Source organism: Dasypus novemcinctus, chromosome 1 (assembly GCF_030445035.2).
Source record: "Dasypus novemcinctus isolate mDasNov1 chromosome 1, mDasNov1.1.hap2, whole genome shotgun sequence".
Classification (NCBI taxonomy): Eukaryota; Metazoa; Chordata; class Mammalia; order Cingulata; family Dasypodidae; genus Dasypus; species Dasypus novemcinctus.
Genome location: NC_080673.1, coordinates 137,788,179 through 137,807,227, shown reverse-complemented (window position 1 = coordinate 137,807,227; position 19,049 = coordinate 137,788,179). Strand labels below are relative to the sequence as shown.

The following is a 19,049-nucleotide window of genomic DNA, read 5'->3' as shown; positions in this document are numbered from 1 at the left end:
AAGTTCCCCAACAGCACATCCTACCCTCTAATCTAGCAAAGTCTTTAAAATAAGCTGAAGTTTATAAGCTGAGTCTGTAAAGAACAAAAAAGGCCAGGCTGCCTATGACGATTTTGTGCTTCATTTCTGGTTTGAGATAGCTCAGGCAATTAACTGGTCATTGGGTGTTACAGAGAATGCATCATGTAACTTATCAGAATGGTCGCTATTTCACAACTTCAATTAATTTGCTTTCCCTTCTAACAAAGAAGGATTAAACTTCTGACAGGTTCTTTCCTCCCAGGTTGGGAGAGGTCTCCAGGTTTATTCCATGAGTAGCTGACTCTGTGTCATATTAGCAAACTCCTGCCCATCCCGTTCCCTCTGATTTTTACTTCCTGATCAAGTTTCCTCTTGAAGAGTCAGCCAGACCCTTAAAAGGGCAGGGCTTCCTGTTTCATATCTGATATGAATCACTTACTCTGATTCTCTTCTGAGAAGCCTCTCAAATCTGCTGTTCATAGGAATTTGTAGGGAGAATCTGTATTTGTCTGCGGCAGGTGGATGCTTATGGAGGCAGCTTAGTGTACAAGTGTAAACAGGTTTCCTTCTGGCTGGACTCCATAGAGCACTTAATAAGAGTGATGAATTTCCAAGCAGTGGATATCATAGGCAGAATTTTCAAAATGTATTTGACCACTGAACACTTATTTTTGTAGAGCCTCTCAAGAAATTAGTGTTCCAGGAATGCACTTGGGAAATTATAATAGTATGAAAGTGACTTTGGAGGAAGGTCCAGGTTTGAATCTTAGCTCTTCTTACTTGTTAGATTCCTTAACTTTATAGTCCTACTTTCACATCTGTAAAGGTGAATTTGTGTTATTTATAAGAATATAGAAAATAAATTAGGGCGGCAGACTTGGCCCAGTGGTGAGAGTGTCCGTCTACCACATTGGGAGGTCCACGGTTCAAACCGCGGGCCTCCTTGACCCGTGTGGAGCTGGCCCACGCGCAGTGCTGATGCACGCAAGGAGTGCCCTGCCACGCAGGAGTGTCCCAGCGTAGGGGAGCCCCACACGCAAGGAGTGCGCCCCATAAGGAGAGCTGCCCAGCGGGAAAGAAAGTGCAGCCTGCCCAGGAATGGCACCACCCACATGGAGAGCTGACACAACAAGATGATGCAACAAAAAAAAGAGACACAGATTCCCGTGCCACTGACAACAACAGAAGCAGACAAAGAAGAACATGCAGCAAATGGACACAGAGAGCAGACAACTGGGGTGGGGTGTGGGGGAAGGGGAGAGAAATAAATAAATAAATAAGTAAATAAATAAATAAATTAGATACTGCAAGTAAAGGGAATAGAGGAGGGCTTGATAACAATGCTTTCAGAAAAGTGATGATGGTGAAGAAAATAGTAGAAAAGTATGTAAATAGTTCCAGTAAGTATGTGAGAGTGTGTGCACACATGTGCACACTTGGCTAGTTTAAACATTACTTATAAGATAGCTTTAGTGGCTCCCAAATGTCCATGGGAAAAAAGTTAATAAAATTTCATAGCATCACTATATAAAGGAACTATTGATATATTTTTAAAAGGAAATAAATGAGTTTGTGTTTGAGGGAAGTCCCACCCAGAGATACAATTGTTGCTAAAACCTTAAGGTTTTTCACCTGGTTAGTCACAAAGGCAGTGCCTAGGTCAGATTAACCCTCTGTTAGTGGTAAAGATTTGTATTTATTTTGGAACACCATTAACTTACTGCTAGAAAAACCACCTGGCTAATATCAGACAGGCTTTCAACACAGAATAATCAAACCTTGAAATATCAGTTTATCAGTTTGCAATTTTTCTAGCTGAATTCTAGCTATTTTGGGAATGGAAATAATAAGTAAATTTAAGATTAGACATAAAATGGACTTCACACCACAAATGAAGACAGCTACTTACCATTAAGTTCAACTGATGCAGTATTTATTGGCAAGGCTCTTGTGTTCCTTATCCTCTGATATAAGATGCTCTGGATTCTTTTTTCTCTCACTACTCTTTGCTCAGTAGAGGGGAATTGGAACACAATAATAACATCTGCTTTCACACCATCATCCTCTGGACTATGAAGCATAAGAGAAAGATACATATTTTGAAAATACAGGAGAGCACCTGCTTCCCACGTGGGAGATTCCTGGGTTCAGTTTCTGGTACCCGTAAAAACTAAAGCAATCAAACCAAAACAAACAAACAAAAAAATACAAGCAAACAGATGTAAAACCAACCCAGGGGAGCTGATGTGGCTCAGGGCTCAGTGGTTAAGTGCCAACTTCCTACATATGAGACCCCGGGTTCAATCCCCTGCCCCAGTATCTCGGAAAAAAAAAAAAAAAGCATCCAGTTCCATCCTAGACTCTTTCCTGAATCATAACCTGAATTGTGTCTTGATTGCTGAGAGCATCAAGGACTAATCTCACATCAGTACTCTTCTATATGCTACCTGACCCAAGGTTGTTTTCCATGTGTACCCTCTTCCAGTTTTCATTGTGTTTTGAGTGCATTTTCCCCATTGATTTGAAGGCTTGTTATGGTAGTTGGGTAAAACACAGGCATCAAATAACTATGATTGAAATAATATTCTGAGGGTTTGCAGAAAGTTTAATGTTCTTTTGGGTCAATCACCTGCCTGTCTGAATCCTTGCTGAGGTCACAGTTACTCGGTAAGGGAATAAAAAACTTAGAGTAAGTCTGCCAATAAGGTATTAGGGTCTTGGTAAAAAAAATGATTATTATTTCTTCCAAACAAATCCAAGTCTGAATATATCATTTTTCTTTAGAAGGATGAGTCATACAGGCTCATGAGTTCATGCCTATTATATATATGTTTGCTATGTGATTTTCAAAATAATGCATTTGAAACCTCTCAGTGATTTCGACAATATCACTCTTATTTCTCTACCACAAACAAAAGAAAATTTATTATAACAAGACCATTTTCTTGCTTTTTTTTTTTGCATTTGGGCATACCTGCCAATAGGGCCTCATTGTAGTTAAAATGTATGATCCTAGTCGGAAGTGAATTTCACCTTCTTAATATTTCCGAAGTGATATAACTATCTAAAGAATCCAACTTAGTGCACTTGGGTGACATACAACTGGGTTTTCCTGAGGCTGCAGGGTCTTGTAGCTTTCAGGCCTTACAATCAGCCGGTGTGGACTTGAATTCTAGTTCTGACACTTGGGAAAGTTGTCACTTGGGAAGCGGAATAAATCACTTACCCTCTCCCTGTCTTAGCTTTTTCTTTTACCAAATGGTGGTCAGCACCAAATGGTGACTGTTAGAGATAATGTTTATGAAAAATTCTGGCCAAGAGTCTAGCTCATGCAATCATACTCTACATGGGGGTTCCCTGTTCCCTTTGCCCTTTGTCCCTCCAGGCTCGAGACTCCACCTTTGCCCAAACATACATACGTCAGTCTGACCACGTTGTTCCTGACATAATGCTTTTGTAAGGCTGAATCTCTAAATATCTCATCCACCTGTAATTATAAAGAGAAACTTTATGTTAATGTTAATGAGATAATTTGTAATACTAACGTACCCTTGATTAAATATTAATGAAATAGAAAAAAATTCAGTACGAGCAATATCATTGTTTAAACAAGTGTTTCTCAACCTTCACCGTACATCTGAAGAATGTACTTGTAGAATTTTTGTTTTACATCATAGCTGCTGGGGTCCTCCCCCAGAGTTTTGGTTTCAGTTTGTCTGAAGAGGACTTAGATATTTATATTTTTTAAAATCCCCCCAGGTGATTCTAATGTGCTGGAATCAATACCTGGAGTAGAAGTTTCCTTCCTAACATTCCAAAAAAAGAAGCAGAAAGATACAGAATAAAGATGGAACAAAATAGAGGGCAACCTAAGGGGTGGTAAAAGAACCTTGGTCCAGGAGTTACATGGCCTTCTATATGAAACCTGGCTGCTGCTTATGAACTGGGCAACCTTGGAAAAGTTACTGAACCAATTTGAGCCTCAGTTTCTTAGCCTGTAAGACAAAGATTGATTTGTTACTCAAGGGGTTAAAAAGATCAAACAGAAAATATATTGACAACAAAGATCTGCTTAGCATATTGGTATTGCTCTTCTATGAAGGGCCTCAAGTAACTGGGGGAAGCATGTTGGATCTCAGGGCCTGGGCATAAGACAATCAAAGCATAGATCCATCTAAAGTATACAATGCATGGTATTCAGTATAAAAAAAAAAGAGATCAAACAGAGATAAAATGTTGGGTATATTTTGGTACTTAATTACTGTTGGTTCCCTACTCCCCATCCTGGTATTGTGGACATCAGCTTTCTCAGCAGGTCTTTGCCAGTAAAGCAGGCAGGAGGCATTAGGGATTTAGGAAAGAGTCAAAGATTTTTAAACTGCCATTGTTTATTGTTTATTGTAGGCTCCAGGGTGAATCAGGGACAAAGAAGAATAATGTGGTAATGCGGTATAGTCATACTCCTGCTACTCAGTTTATGTCACCATGAAAAGAGAAGGAAGGCTACGGTTTCTGGTCCATATACCCCAAGTGTTAACCACTTCCCAGGGTTTTCTGACACTGTGGTTTATCCCACCTAGCCCTTGGCTTGCAGTAACCCCTAGTATCCCTAGTGACCATACTACACATGTACAGTATGGCCAGTGGCACCTGCATGCACGCACTCCATTTCACGTTTCATTGTAGGAGTCAAATCGCAAAATCATTCCCTAAATCCTTTAGGGAGTGGCAAGGAAACCAATTCTTATTATGAAATAGTAATAATAATAACAACAATAAAGGGAAGATTGTTTCAGGGAACGAGGAACAAGTTATAACTTGCTTAGCATTATCAGGCATTCATAAGCATTAATTGGGAAACAAAGTATTCATTATTTAATTTAACCCTTAAGATAGCTCCATGGGATAGGACTTAGTTCGATTCCTGCTTTACTAGAAGAGGAAGCTCTGATGTAAGGACACTATATAAACACATAGCAGTAAGTTATAAAATAGTTGATTGACTTAAGGATAAAGTATAAAACAAAGTTCTATATATTTTGGTAATAGCTGTAAACTTAAGAGCAGAGACAGCATATAAAGAAATTTTTAGAATCCCAAATATACCTTTCTTAAACGTAAATAAGAAAGCCTGAATTGGACATGGGGATGTGGGTTTTATGTGCTAGAAACAAAACTGTTTTGGAAGACATGTTTTGCAAAACTGGCATTGTTTTGGTAATTTCTTTTCTTGTCACTTATAGCCAATACTATTACTACCTGGGGGAAATTCAAAAGAGAAGAAAATGTCAACAAAAAGCAACAAGGAGAATAAGTGGTAATTTTTTAAAGTAAATAATTTAAAAGGTAAATTTTTTTAAAGTAATAGCAGTTGTGTGTAGAAAAGGTTCCTTTTGAAATTTTACCCTAAATAAGTTCCACCCACAACCGATCCCTTGGCAGTTTGTAACTTGTTGGTGGAGGTATCAGATTAAGTCTTTGAGTCTTCAGATGACATCACCCATCTGGCGATGTGCCTACTAAGAAGAATATCTTAGCTCAGCATCAGTTTGATTTTTGAGTGGCCAGGAAAGTTAGGAAATGAAAGAGTAATGTGTGAAAAATCTGGGTGGAAGTAATCCCATGAATGAATACTTTTTTTCTTTATGATTCAAATTCCAGGATCCTGCCCCCATAAAACTTCATTTAGTAGATCTGAGGTGAGATCCAGGAATCTGCATTTATGCCATCTTCATGTGTTCCCAGTAGTAGAGAAACCGTTGGACTCTGCAACCCAAGGAGTAATAAAAGAGTTTCTACACTAATGGAGGAAGAAAATCAGAGAAAATGTGGCCATTAACTTGATTGCTGAATGGAGTTTATGTATCAACTAGCTTTCTAGAAACTCTGAAATCAATTTTTCCTGTTAGGTCAAGATTACCTCATAGAACTGTTCATTTTGGACACAGTTTGTAATTTTAAATTCCCAACAATTCTGAAGGATACTTTTATTTTATCTGTGTGCTATTTTGTTAAAAATTCATCATTATTTACACACCCTAATGGAATTAGTGATTTAGAAATCTATCCTACCTCCCGCATTGGGCCATTAGGAGAGTTTTGTAGTAGTTGGAGTTGGTCTCATATCAGTGATCAAAAAGACCTCCTTTCAAGGTAGTATCTCGTACTATTTGATGATTTGAAATGCTGAAAATTACACTGAGATTAATCTCTAAGAGGGCAATTGAAGGTTAGTTGGGTGTTTAATGAAAGCGTAGGGAGAGGCTGGCAAATCAAACAGACGCACCCAATCTTTCAGCTCCCATTCCCGGACTAATTCTGTTCACACAGGTCACCTGCCTTTCACTGTCAGAAGCTTCCTCATCAACTCCCCTCACCTGGGAGGGAAGGATGTTCACAGTAGGGAGTTGGGGGGAGGATGATTCAGAGTTTAGAGTGCAAGCCTCAGGTATATATGCCTCTGAAAATTGACAAATGGAATATAACAGCCGTGTCTTCCAACACAGCACCAGATGAGCTTCAAGAACTAAAGGCACACACACACACACAAGTCATGAAGACGGCTTCAGAACCTACTGCTTTCTCAAAATAATAATAGCATGCAAAGGATAGTATGAGCTGTGCAGAGGTGCTTTTTAAAAAGGCATTTTTAGCCTGAAGGAGGCTTAAATGCTCCAAGGACTGTATCCAAGTTAGACATTGCAAATAGAGCACAACTGCCTTTGAATGCTTTGTCATACTCAAGGTCCTTGCCATCTGTTGCTAAATAAAACTGTCCGCCCAAACTTCCACACCATGAGTACCTTTCAGGCTTGACAATACCATCTTAAGGCATGGCCCTTTTTCTGCACACTTGCCCTTTTCAGGCTAGGCTCTTGGTCTGTCAAGCCCTTCCCCACTCTGCTCCCTCTGCTATTCTGAATCACACTTATTCTTCGAGGTCTGGTTCAGATGCTACCTTCTTTGTGGTTATTCCTTGATCCTCAGAGTAATCTCTCCTCCATTTGTCTCAGTTTTCTTATCCCTCATAAACTTTTGAACCCTAAATATAGTTCTTGATGCAAATATGTTTTCTCCTTATACTAAAATACAAACCCTTCAGGGATAGAGATGGTGATTTGTCTTTTCATATGCTACAAAATCTAGCACAGTGCTTTGTATATATGTATTTGTTGAATGAGTGAGTAAATGAGTGAAAGAAAGTAAGAATGTATTTCCAGAAAGCCTGGCATTCACCAGGAAACTTTTACAATAAGAGTTTTTAAATGTGTTTTAAATCAAGGTAAGCTCTACTCCTAGAGAAAGAAGAAAATTACACTTAAGTCTTTGGAGTGATTTTTTTTTTCTCCTTGCCAGTGTTTTCAGGTAGTTTGATCCCTTGTAGAAAGCTCCTCCATGGTGATACTACAATAGTCAAAATAGTAGGGATAGCACTTTTGTCTGTCATCTGTGCATCAAGCACTGCTCTAACACTTGAAATAGTTTTTCATATCAACCCTCTGACGTGAGTACATTTATTATCCCCATTGTACAGATGAGAAATATATATATATACACATATGTTTCAGTGCTGTTAATTATGTTCACAATGTTGTGCTACCATCACCACCATTATATTTTAAACTTTAGTTTTTGAATTACCCTTTCAAAAGAGCAAAATATCTAACTTGGATATGGTTAAAGTTGTTCTAAAGGTATTTAAAGCCAGAATGCCTAAAGAAAAAGAAGATCATTATTTAGAAGATTCATGTCCTTCCCAAGTCTGTGGGAAGATGTCATTATTATGAGATGTGAGGATTAGAGATGTGGTTATTATAGGAGAAAGAGACAAAGAGGGGGGGACGGAGAGAGAAAGAGAAAATCATTATTTCTCTTACCTTCTCTTACAGAGCCTGACTTGGCGCTCTATTTGCTGAATGCTGAATGAATGAATGATAATCTAAATAGCTTATCTGGCAGTGTGGCAGAGTGGAGACTATGGATCATTTATAACTTTAGCAGGAGGTTTACAGATGGCTCATATTGCTTCCTTTCTCAAAAACAGCAACAGCAATAATTACCTTTTTTCAAAACTCTTACCCCAGGGGGAAAAGGTAAAGACAAATGAATTTATATGACTAAGAGACTTCAAAGTGTGTTGGGAGGTCATTCCAGAGGTTAACTACTTATGGACATCTCAGCAGGATCTCACTGACTGCCAAAGTAGATACTACTCCAAATAGCAGGGCTCCTGAGGGCTCTGGAGACATCCAGACACTATAATCAGATTAGGGCAGATAACTCAGGAGTTTGGTACCTTGCCAGTGGACCCTACTTTGGAATTTATGCTCCCCAGCGTGACAGAGTTGGACCCAGTTGTGATTTCCCTGCACAAGGCTCTTCTGTACTATTGGAAACTATAATTAGTTGGTAGGTGTATGTCCAAGAGACTTAAATCTTTGGGGTTCCAATGTGCCAGCAAATCTCAACAGATTTGCAACATCTACTCTCCAGTTCATTGGTCTCACCCAGGACAACTAATAAGGAGGTGATGATTAACAACTATCATACTAAGGAACCAAGAGAGTCTATAACTGCAAGCAAGAGACTCATCCATGGGCCCTATGGGATCACAGCCCCCTCTCAGCTAAAGATGGGGTAGATATTACCATCCCAGGATCCTCAGGATTGGGGAATGAACTAAAGGCTTACTGGTATTCTACTATAGACTTATTGTGATTCTAGCAATGGAAGAAATTATATTATTGATATGGAGGCAGTGGCCACTGGAGGTTGTGAGGGCAGGGAGAGGGAAAAACAGGTGAAATACGGGGCCATTTTTGGGATTTGGGAAGTGTCCTGAATGGCATTGCAATGACAGATACAGGCCCCTATAAATAAAGAAGTGGGTGAGAGAGAGCATAAACTACAATGTAAACTTTAAACCATGCTTAGTGGCAATCCTCCAAAATGTGTTAATCAATTGCAATGAATGTATCTCACTAATGAAGGATGTTGTTAATGTGGGAAAATGTGGGAGGTGTGAGGAGTGGGGCATTTGGGAATCGCCTATATTTTTTTTATGTGATATTTGTATACTCTAAATATCTTTTTAAAAATAATACAGACTGACCCTTTCCTGGGAATGATGATGGGCCTGGAAGCAGGCATGAACCTTGACTCCAAGAAGGCCTACAAGGATGTGGCCTGGCTGGGTGACTGCGGCCAGGGTTGCCTGGCCCTTGCCAACCTCCTGGGATGGAAGAAGGAGCTGGAGGCCCTGGTTCAGAAGGAGCATGCCACCATAGATGCCCAGTCAGGGCCAGGGGCTCCCAACCCCACCATCTCAGCTACCCTTAGGAAGTCTCCACCACCCACCATATAGGAGGCCAGAACCACGGAGGGGAAGAAAGCCCAGCGACAGCAGCATCTCCCAGGCCAGACACCCAGCAACCCTGGGAACATGTGAGCCCCCTGCCAGTCCTGGCTCCTTTACTTTGTGGCTCTAGGAAGCTCAGAACATGTCTCCAATCTCTTAACCATTCCTTCTCCAGAAAAATCTTTGACACCTTCCAGGGTCTGAGGTTTGAGCTGTCTCTTACAGTTCCTAATTTCTAACCACTCACAGGTACAAGGATCAATATCCCTAATCTCTAACTGCTCCCAGGGGACGGGGGGGGGGGCCTCTGATTTCTAACTGTTCTGGGACATGGGGTCCAAGAGTCCCCAGTCTCTCTGCTGCTCCCAGGGCCCATGGCCAAGTGGACCAAACCTAACCTTCCATGGCTGGGGTTTGGGGCCTTCAAATATAACTCACCCCGAGGTGGGGTCTCTGCCTCGAATTTGCAAAGTGGGTTCTGGGCCCCCTTCCCTTGGGGCCTTTCCAGGTGGGGATGGACAAAAGATGTTTGTTATTGGAGACAAATTTTTTTAAAAATCAGCCAAAAAAATAAGATAAAATAAAAAAATAAAAATTAATTAAAAAAAAAAAACAACCCACGTCTTTCCTCCATCCACTGATGGTTTATGCTAGCCTTGCATATATCTGTCAACCTCCTATCTCTCTATATTATAATTGCTTCTACTATTGTTTTCCTTGTCAAAACCTGGTACAGGGAAATGAGGAAACTGAAGAAGATGACATCTTTATCCAGTCAGAAAGTCCAATGTATTGGTTAAGAAAAAGTTGTCTAGCATACCCACTATGTATGATTTATAATCTTTATGGATTTTAAGTTAAATGGGTGAAGAATTGATATAAGTTTTAATACGTCTATCTCCTCTGAGCTGCCTATCTTAGCCGCGTCTCTTCCTGATAAGTAGAACAATTTAGTAGAATGGGCACTTGTTCAGAGTACCTATATGGCTTCAAATCGCCCTTCCACCTTTACCAGCTGTGGGAACTTAACTTCAGATGCTGTTTTTTAATCTGGAAAGTGGAGATAATAATGCTTCCCTTGCAGTGTTGCATTGAGGATTAAAAATGGCATATACAATAGCTAGCTTTTTCTTTCAGGATTCAAATCTTAATCACATTAAGGTAAAGGTAGCAACATGCACCTTCCTCTTTCAGTCATGCCTAATCTTCATTTCAGAATGAACACAAATCTAAGCTCGCAAGAGTCACAAGCTATGTTCAACTTTCCTAGCATCTGTACATGAAGTTTCTTCATAATCTTGACTTTTTTTTTTTCCAAAGCTTCCAATTCCACTCTCTTCTCTCTAAACATAAGGCCATAGCCCTACTTGAAGCATCAGGGAACTTTCCTTCTCTTACCTTATACAACTCCAAACTTTAGGTAAACTTTAATAATATCTTTGCTAAGTTTTAGTTTACTTTGACCAGGTCACTTTTTCTCAGTAGAAGAACTCAGTAGAAGTGCAGATCAGAGCCAAACCTCCCACTTTAGTCTTCTAATTCCTTCAGAGGGTGCTTCTAAACTACAATTGTCTCTGTACCACTTTTTGTTCCTCACTTCTTTGTCTCTACAACTTTAGACACATTCTCAAGGATATTTTGAGGACCATTTTGAGTCCTGGTGTTCCTGGGCACAAAGGAAATAAAATTTAGAATTGCCTTGGGGCAGTAGCAATGTTTCCTTGGGGGGAGAAAGTCCTAAAAAAACTCTCAATAGTTATCATTGTTAATAAGATAATAAGTTTAATCAAAAGACAATAATGTACCAGAAAAAAAATACCTGACTCCTAGGTATTTTGTAGGATAGTGGATAGGAAGTTACACATCATAGCTGAGGTATTGTTTGAATGACAAAGAGCATGGGGGCAGAAATTAATTAACAAAGAAAAATCACAATGCTCGCTTCCAAATCCTAACTGTGCCATTTATTACCTGTATGACCTGGAGCAAATTAATCTTTCTTTACCTTGATTTTATCATCTATAAAACTGGGAGAGTAATAGTACCTGCCTCATAAGGCTGTTGTTGAGGATTAACTAAATTAATACATGTAAGATGCTTAGCAAGGTGGCTAGCATTCAATATATGTTAGCTATTATTATAACTTTGACATTTGTAATGACTCCAAATATTTAAAATATTTAATGATACTTCAGAAATACTTTTTCTCCAAATAAAGTGCTTAGTCAGTGACCCTACGCAAACATAAAATTTGAGTAATATGAAAGTGACCTACCTATTTGGGGCAATCATGAATTACTGGTATCTAGTTACTAGGGTCTTCTCTGAAGAATGCTACTAGGGATGGAGAGATAAGTCTGTGTCACTATCTCAGGGAATTTGGAACTAGGATCTGAGAATTAATTCATTTTACTTTTGCAGCTCTATTTGCATTCAAATCAGTAAATCCTAAATTATGAGGAAAAACAGGACCTGCAACCCGTCTTTCGTGACTGTCTAATTAGTGCCCATAAAGGAGAGGGAGAAGAATCTGGTTTTATTCATTGAGATTTAGCCAACAATAAACAGGAGTGGTTTGGGATGAGGCATGAACCCTTTCTGCAATTCTTTTAAACCTAACTTGGGTGGGGGGTGGATGAGAAAGAGGAACACCTCTCATGCAAACAGGGTTAAGATAATCCAAAGCCTTTCCTGACCATGGGAGCCCTTGTTGATTTTTTCTCCCTGCCTCCCTCCTTCCTTCTTTCTTTTTTAAAGTTCTTCTGCACTTATTATCTACAACATACAATTTAGTCCTTAGTTACATCAGGTCATTCTCTTCAGTTTCATGCATATTGCTCTCATCCCTCCAAAGAGATTAGGAGCCTTCTGAAGAGATAAAGTTTATTTCCTCTTCTGCAAGACCCAAACACCTAGAAATGCAATGAGTCCAATAATCATACCATATATTAAGCAAAGGTAAGGCTATTTAGTTGTTTGTATTGGAAAAACTGGTTCAGTATATGGAGAAAAAAAATTAATTCCTACCTAACATCATATTTAAAGGTGGTCTCCAGATGCATTAAAACCTAATGTAAAAGATAAAACTATAAAATTAATAGAAAGCAAATAGTAAAATATTTTAATGACTTATAAGGATGGACATTTTTAAAATATTTCAAGAATATAAGCCATATGGCAAAAAAAGTAATGAATCTCATCACTTCAAAATCAAAATATGATTACTTTGAAAGTCCATTCAAACACTACAGATTTCTGTTTCATGAAGGATACCATATTATAATTAAAAGAAGGCAGAATGGGACAAGATAAGTGCAATGTCTAGAACCAAGAACTGTTAATTCTAGAATACATAAAGAACTTCTGTGAAGCATAAGAACAAAGCAAAACAAAACAACTCTGATAGAAAAATGGGCAAATATGTGTAAGCAATTTATAGAAAAGAAAGACCAAAAGGCAAACAATTATATGTAACAATGCACACACTCATTAGTAATTAGAAAAGTGCAAATTAAGTAAAAACATACCACATTTATGCCTATTAGGCTGGTCAAAATTAGAAAGGCAATTAATACCAAGTTTTGGCAAAGATGTGACAGCATAAGAACCCTCATGCATTGCAGGTGTGTGTGCACTCTGGCTCAGCTATTTTGAAGAGCAATCTGGCACCAGTTAGTCAAATTAAATTTATGCACATCCAATGACTCAGTCATTCTGCTACCAGAGGGATATGCATAGGTCCATAAGGGGATAAGGAGGAGGCTTTTCAGTATAGCATTTCTTATAATGATGGGCATGCATGGATATAAAATGTGGTAGATGTATACCATGAGTCATTATGCAAGAGCTAGTAGCAATGAATTAGATGTAAATTTAGTGACATGGATGGATCTTAAAAATGGGTAAAAAAGACAAACAGGCAATGTGTATAAAAGGAGCAAAAAAATCTAGCAGTTACAAGAAATAATGCACAAACTCACTAGTAATTTAAAAAATGCAAATTAAATATAAGATAAGATACCATCTTATGTCTACTAAGCTGGCCAAAGTTAGAAAGTCAAGTAATGACAAGTTTTGGTAAAAATGTATGAAGCTAACAGTAATTTGTAACATAATACCGATTAAATGAATTAAAAGTACATGCACACAAAATAAAATATACCTTTGCAAGAATAAGTACAAACAAAATATACATGAAACACATTAGATTGATTGCCTCCTGGGAAGAGGAGAATGGGAGTGAGTTAAGGGATAAAGGAGAATAAATAAATGATCACAACCAGAGAAAGGACTTGCATGTATCAATGAGGATATTGTGCTATTACCTAATTCAGTCTTTGCACATGAGTTTCCTTCACCCCCAGAAATACATGCTTAACTGAAACTTAAAGTCTACTTTGCAAACACAGTTGTTACTGTTACAGATGTACCTTTGCATTTCTCTCTCACTATTTTTAAAAGTTCTATTGCATTGCTGAGCATTTACTTCAGTAACCTCGAAACAACAAAAACACCGTTGGCTATAAAACATCAAGAAAACAAATTTTAAACTGTCCCCCCAAATTATAGCATTTTTCATTCAAAGAATTTGTACATCTTTTTAGCTAAGGCAGATTATTTTAACATTGAGGAGGGAAAATCTGGAGTTGATTAGGATTAAAGGAGGAACTAGAGGATGTATTCAAGTTCCAGGTTTGCTCCCAAGAATTCATTGCAAACGCTATTTTCTAAAAGACTCTGAATTAAAAGAGTGGAAGGATGTGCATCAATTAGTAAACATTGATAACTGAGTGGGGGTGAATGAGGCTGCAAAATGGAAAAAAAATGCATGACAATGTTAATTGAAAATGTAAATTATATGCATCATCTATGATATTATTATAAAAATGTTGAACGTGAGTATGCCTTTGGACAAGGTACACATGGTACTGTGAAAAAATGGAAATTGACTTGAGAAAGAAAGAAAATGCTTTGGAGAATAAAAGAGATTCTTTGACTAAACCAAGCCAATGTGCTTGTCCTTTCTTCCCTTTTTAAAAGTGCCCCTGGGCTTCCTATCAGAGAAATTTACCTGGTTTTTTTTTTTTAACTTTTAATTTTATTATTATTATTTTAAAGATACATGAATCACACAAAATGTAACATTAAAAATATGAGGTTCCCATATACCCCACTCCCCACCCTCCTACTCCTCCCACATGGACAACTTCTTTCATTAGTGTGGTACATTGTGACTGAGGGTACATGGGCAGCCTGAAGAGAACTACAATACAACTGAGTTTACTTATTTTCCCTTTGGGAACAGTCCTGTATTTTAGCGTCAACAAAATTGTTAACATTTAATTCGAATATAACACAACGGATCTGGACTTTTTATCTTTATTAGTAATTATTGTAACTAGTAATTAATAATTTAATAGTAGTGTTATTTGTGAGATAAAACAAAGATTTATGGTTGTCTTTTTTCCTCATACATTTAAAAAATACTTGGAATTTTAAAATTTGGTCTTACAAGGAAAGCATATGGCCTAACAAATAATTTCTGGTATAGTTAGGCTTTTCCATCTGGGTGATACCTTGGTATAATGGGGAGAGCAAAAGGTTAAGATACCTTGGCCTCAATTGTCTCACCTTTAAAAGAGGACTGAGCTAGAGGGTTCATCAGAATCACTCATTTGTTAAAATACAGCTTCTCTTCCTACATCCCCTCCCCCACCTACCCAATCAGCACACACTGAGCAGGTCTGGGGTGGTGCCTAAGAATCTGCAAGTACTTCAGATGATTCTGATGCAGGAATTCTGAAGATTATGTGCTGAAAATATTGAGGTATGTGATCCACAAAAGTTCTCCTACCTGTATTATTCTATGATAAAACATTTTCATCTGACTTACCAAATTTTCACTTATTGCTCTCAAGTATGTACTGGATTGTCCAGAATTGCCATTGACTTGTAGGTCTGAAAACTTGAAGGTGCCATGATAATACTCTATTTTCTGGCCTGTGGTGGGAAGGAAAAATAGGGAAGTAAGTGTTTTGGATATAGATTTCAGGATCTAAGTCCCCCCAATAAGGGGCCTGGTTTTCAAGTCTTTGTACTTAAAGTTCCATTAAAAAATGGAAATAATGATTAACGTCTTATGTTAATAATAGTAGCTAACATTTATTGAACGCCTCTTATGTGCCAGGCACTTTTCTGAGCACTTTCCATGTATTAGCCATTTGATCTTCAAACCAGCTCCATGGCAACATCTCCATTTTATAGAGGCAAAAAGAGAGGCACAAAGGTCTTAAGTTGCTGCTCTATGCTATGCAACTAGTAAGTGGCCTATTCAAGTTTTAAACCTGGGTAGACTGTTTCTAGAGCCTGAACCCGTCATTACTAATTGGCTGTTGTTGAGATAAAATGTATACCACCTATATGCTAATGGAAGTAGAGGTAAATGAAGGTTCTAGTAAATTCTTATTTGTAATGGAATAGGCAAGCACGCTAAGAAATTAAGAGAAAGGCTGAGGAAAGAAAGCTAAGTTAGAGGCAATAACAATAGGTAACAGGGATGAGCTAATCAGATCTGTGCTTGGCAAACAAAAATAAGAAAACAGAGTGTAATCAGACTGCTGAGGAATTTGGCAATTTTAGGAGTAAGGCACAGAAGGGGCAAGGAAGCCACAGAGGTTTAATGCTTTAACATGGAGGGGACAGAAAACTCTCTCTCCCCAGGGAACCTAACCCAGGAGGAAACAATGGAGCTCTTGGCTATTGACTTAGACATGAAGAAGCTCAGCATGGTGTATCTCCTAAGCCAGTATCTCTGGACACTGTAACTTTTTTTTGGTCCTTCTGATTACTCATATGTATAATCTATATGGTTATCAAATCTTACATTCATAAGAAAGGGACTTTTTTGCCTTCCTTTAATTAGAGAAGTTTAGGCTTACAGAAAAACCGTGGATAAAATAAAAAGCTTCTTTATATCCCTATTTTTAACCCTTTGTATGAGCTTAGTACATTTGTTACAAGTGATAGAAGAATATTACTATTATATAATTGTGCTATTAAGTATAGTCTCTGGTTTACATTAAGGGATCACTGTTTCTGTTGAATAGTCCTATGTTTTTGTTTTCAATTTTTATTCCAGTAACATACATACAATCTAATATTTCCCCATGAAGGACTTTCGTGCAATCAAATTTAACTGACCTGAGAATCTTTTGCCATTGACGTACAGTAAACAACAGATGGGACTTTCATTTGGGGCCCCAGACTATGTAGGTAAGCTCTTTAAGACTCCTAAGGTCTTCATTCCCTCATCAAGGCTGTGGAGTGTGACAACAGATAAGACCATTCAATTTAGCAGCCTGAGTTAGTCATTTTTATCGTGTACATCCATGGAACGGTGACGTTGTGGAATTTGTCAAAAAATATAAATGCTTTGCACTATGTTCAGAGAGAGATGCAATATAAGAAGAGAGAATCCCCACATGTGTTATTTATGTGATTATAAATATATATAAGTATTTATATTATAAATATTATCTCTAAATATATCAATTAAATGTGGTTTCCAAATATTGTTTTGGAAAGAGTAAAGTTTCTCTAAAATTAAATAATAATGTATCATATTTATTTATTTATTTATTTTTAAAAGATTTATTTACTTATTTAAATCCCCTCCTCCCCCGGTTGTCTGTTCTCTGTGTCTATTTGCTGCGTCTTGTTTCTTTGTCCGCTTCTGTTGTCAGCGGCAAGGGAAGTGTGGGCGGCGCCATTCCTAGGCAGGCTGCTCTTTCTTTTGCGCTGGGCAGCTCTCTTTACGGGGTGCACTCCTTGCGTGTGGGGCTCCCCTACGCGGGGGACACCCCTGCGTGGCAGGGCACTCCTTGCACGCATCAGCACTGCGCATGGGCCAGCTCCACACGGGTCAAGGAGGCCCGGGGTTTGAACCGCGGACCTCCCGTGTGGTAGACGGATGCCCTAACCACTGGGCCAAGTCCGTTTCCCTAATGTATCATATTTAGAGCTTACCCATTGTTTTGAAATTATTTCTTTAGACAAGTGTCTCTCTTGCCATTGAAATGTTGATGCACAAAAAATGATGGCCATCAATAAAACAGCCAATTTTAATTACAAATTTAATTTATATTTTTCACTTGAATATATATTAAACAATTACAACTTTTCTTTTTATTATTATGAGTAAATTTTAGACAGTTGCTATTTTTTATCGTTTGTATGAATGCTTGAAAAAATAATAGATTGTAAGCTCCATTGAGATCATTTGTTTGCTTTCTTTAATGCTGTATCCTGAGTACCCAGAAAAGTACCTGACAAGGAGTAAGCATTCAATAATTATCTGTTGATTGAATGATTGAAAAAATTAAAACAATATTCTCAATATGACAACGTATAGGTAAAAGTACAAATATTTTGGGAAAGAAATATACACACATGTATGCAAATGAAACTGCAGAAAAATGAAATCAACCTGAGTGAAATCCCTAATCTTACCTACCAGGGGCTAAGAAGTGAACCAGAAGACCAATGGTCACTGCCACCACTGTCAGTGATAATACAACAAGAAGAACAATCATCCATGGCTTCAACTCTCTTCTTGGGGTGCCAAATTCTACTGCTCTGTAAAAAGGAAAGTCCACCAATTAGTCTTGCATTCTAATGATTACAGGCTTTCTGGTTCTCCTTGCACAAGGGCAAGTTACTTTGGCTTACCTTTCCCAACAAGAAGACATTTATCTGCAATTTTGGTCAAGATTATCTTGACGTGAGAGGAAATGTTAAAATAGATTAGGGCACATTCAGGGCAGTGAAATTGTTCTGTACGATACTGAAATGATGGATACATGACATTATGCTTTGTCAAAGCCTATAAAACAGTATAGCACAAAGTGTAAACTGTAATGTAAACTACAGACTTTGGTTAGTAACAGTGATTCAATATTGGTTCAAATCGTAACAAATCCTATGACAGTAATATAAGATGTTAATAATAGGGGAAACTGTGTGAGCATGTGTAAGGGGTTATTTGGGAATTCCTTATACTTTCAGTGTAATTTTTCTGTAAATATAAATCTAAAAGTCTAAAAATAAAGTTTATTATTACAAAAAATAGATCAAGGATTGATCTCTTCATTTACACAATCTTCAACCATTCATTTTCTCAGAGAACCTTACAACTAGGCCCTCAAGTCATCCAACAGGAAAAAAATGGACCAAGGAAAAGGCCAGAAGCCCACGAAATTTTCAGGTTTTGAAATGTATTTCCCTATCACAGCATAGTTCCTAAATAGGACCAATGGAGAAAGCAGCCGATAGGATGTTCATATACCCAACACCAATACACAGACTCACAGTGTTACAAACTGAATTGTGGATCATGCAAAGAAGAGTGTTTCAACACACAATGATACTGCTTCAAGTGCCATGGCAATCACATCCACGAATTCCACAGGAACTAGGAGTATCTAGGGGGAAATGGGGACCAATAGCTGAAAAGGCAATGATAAATCACTGGTCATTGTTTCTCATTTTGAGAAAATCTTTGGGGGAATATAGCAGGTGCACAATGCCAAATTACAAAAGTGGCAGGAGCCATGGATAGAAGTTCCAGCTACTTATTCCTCTATGAATATATTTTCAACATACTACCAACTTT

The 19,049-nt window shown here is 38.1% G+C and overlaps 1 protein-coding gene across 1 annotated transcript in view; it reads right to left on the bottom strand.

The window, feature by feature from the left end:
• The window catches only part of TMPRSS11A (transmembrane serine protease 11A), a 38,218-nt gene extending 20,248 nt beyond the window's left edge, over positions 1-17,970 (bottom strand). Inside the window, exons 1-4 of the mRNA XM_071218657.1 lie at positions 17,892-17,970; positions 15,273-15,379; positions 3,441-3,508; positions 1,931-2,091 (exon numbers count right to left, since the gene is read on the bottom strand). Coding sequence (XP_071074758.1) covers positions 1,931-2,091; positions 3,441-3,508; positions 15,273-15,379; positions 17,892-17,970 — 415 coding nt within the window. The remainder of the gene's footprint in view (positions 1-1,930; positions 2,092-3,440; positions 3,509-15,272; positions 15,380-17,891) is intronic.
• Between the last annotated feature and the right edge of the window lie 1,079 nt (positions 17,971-19,049).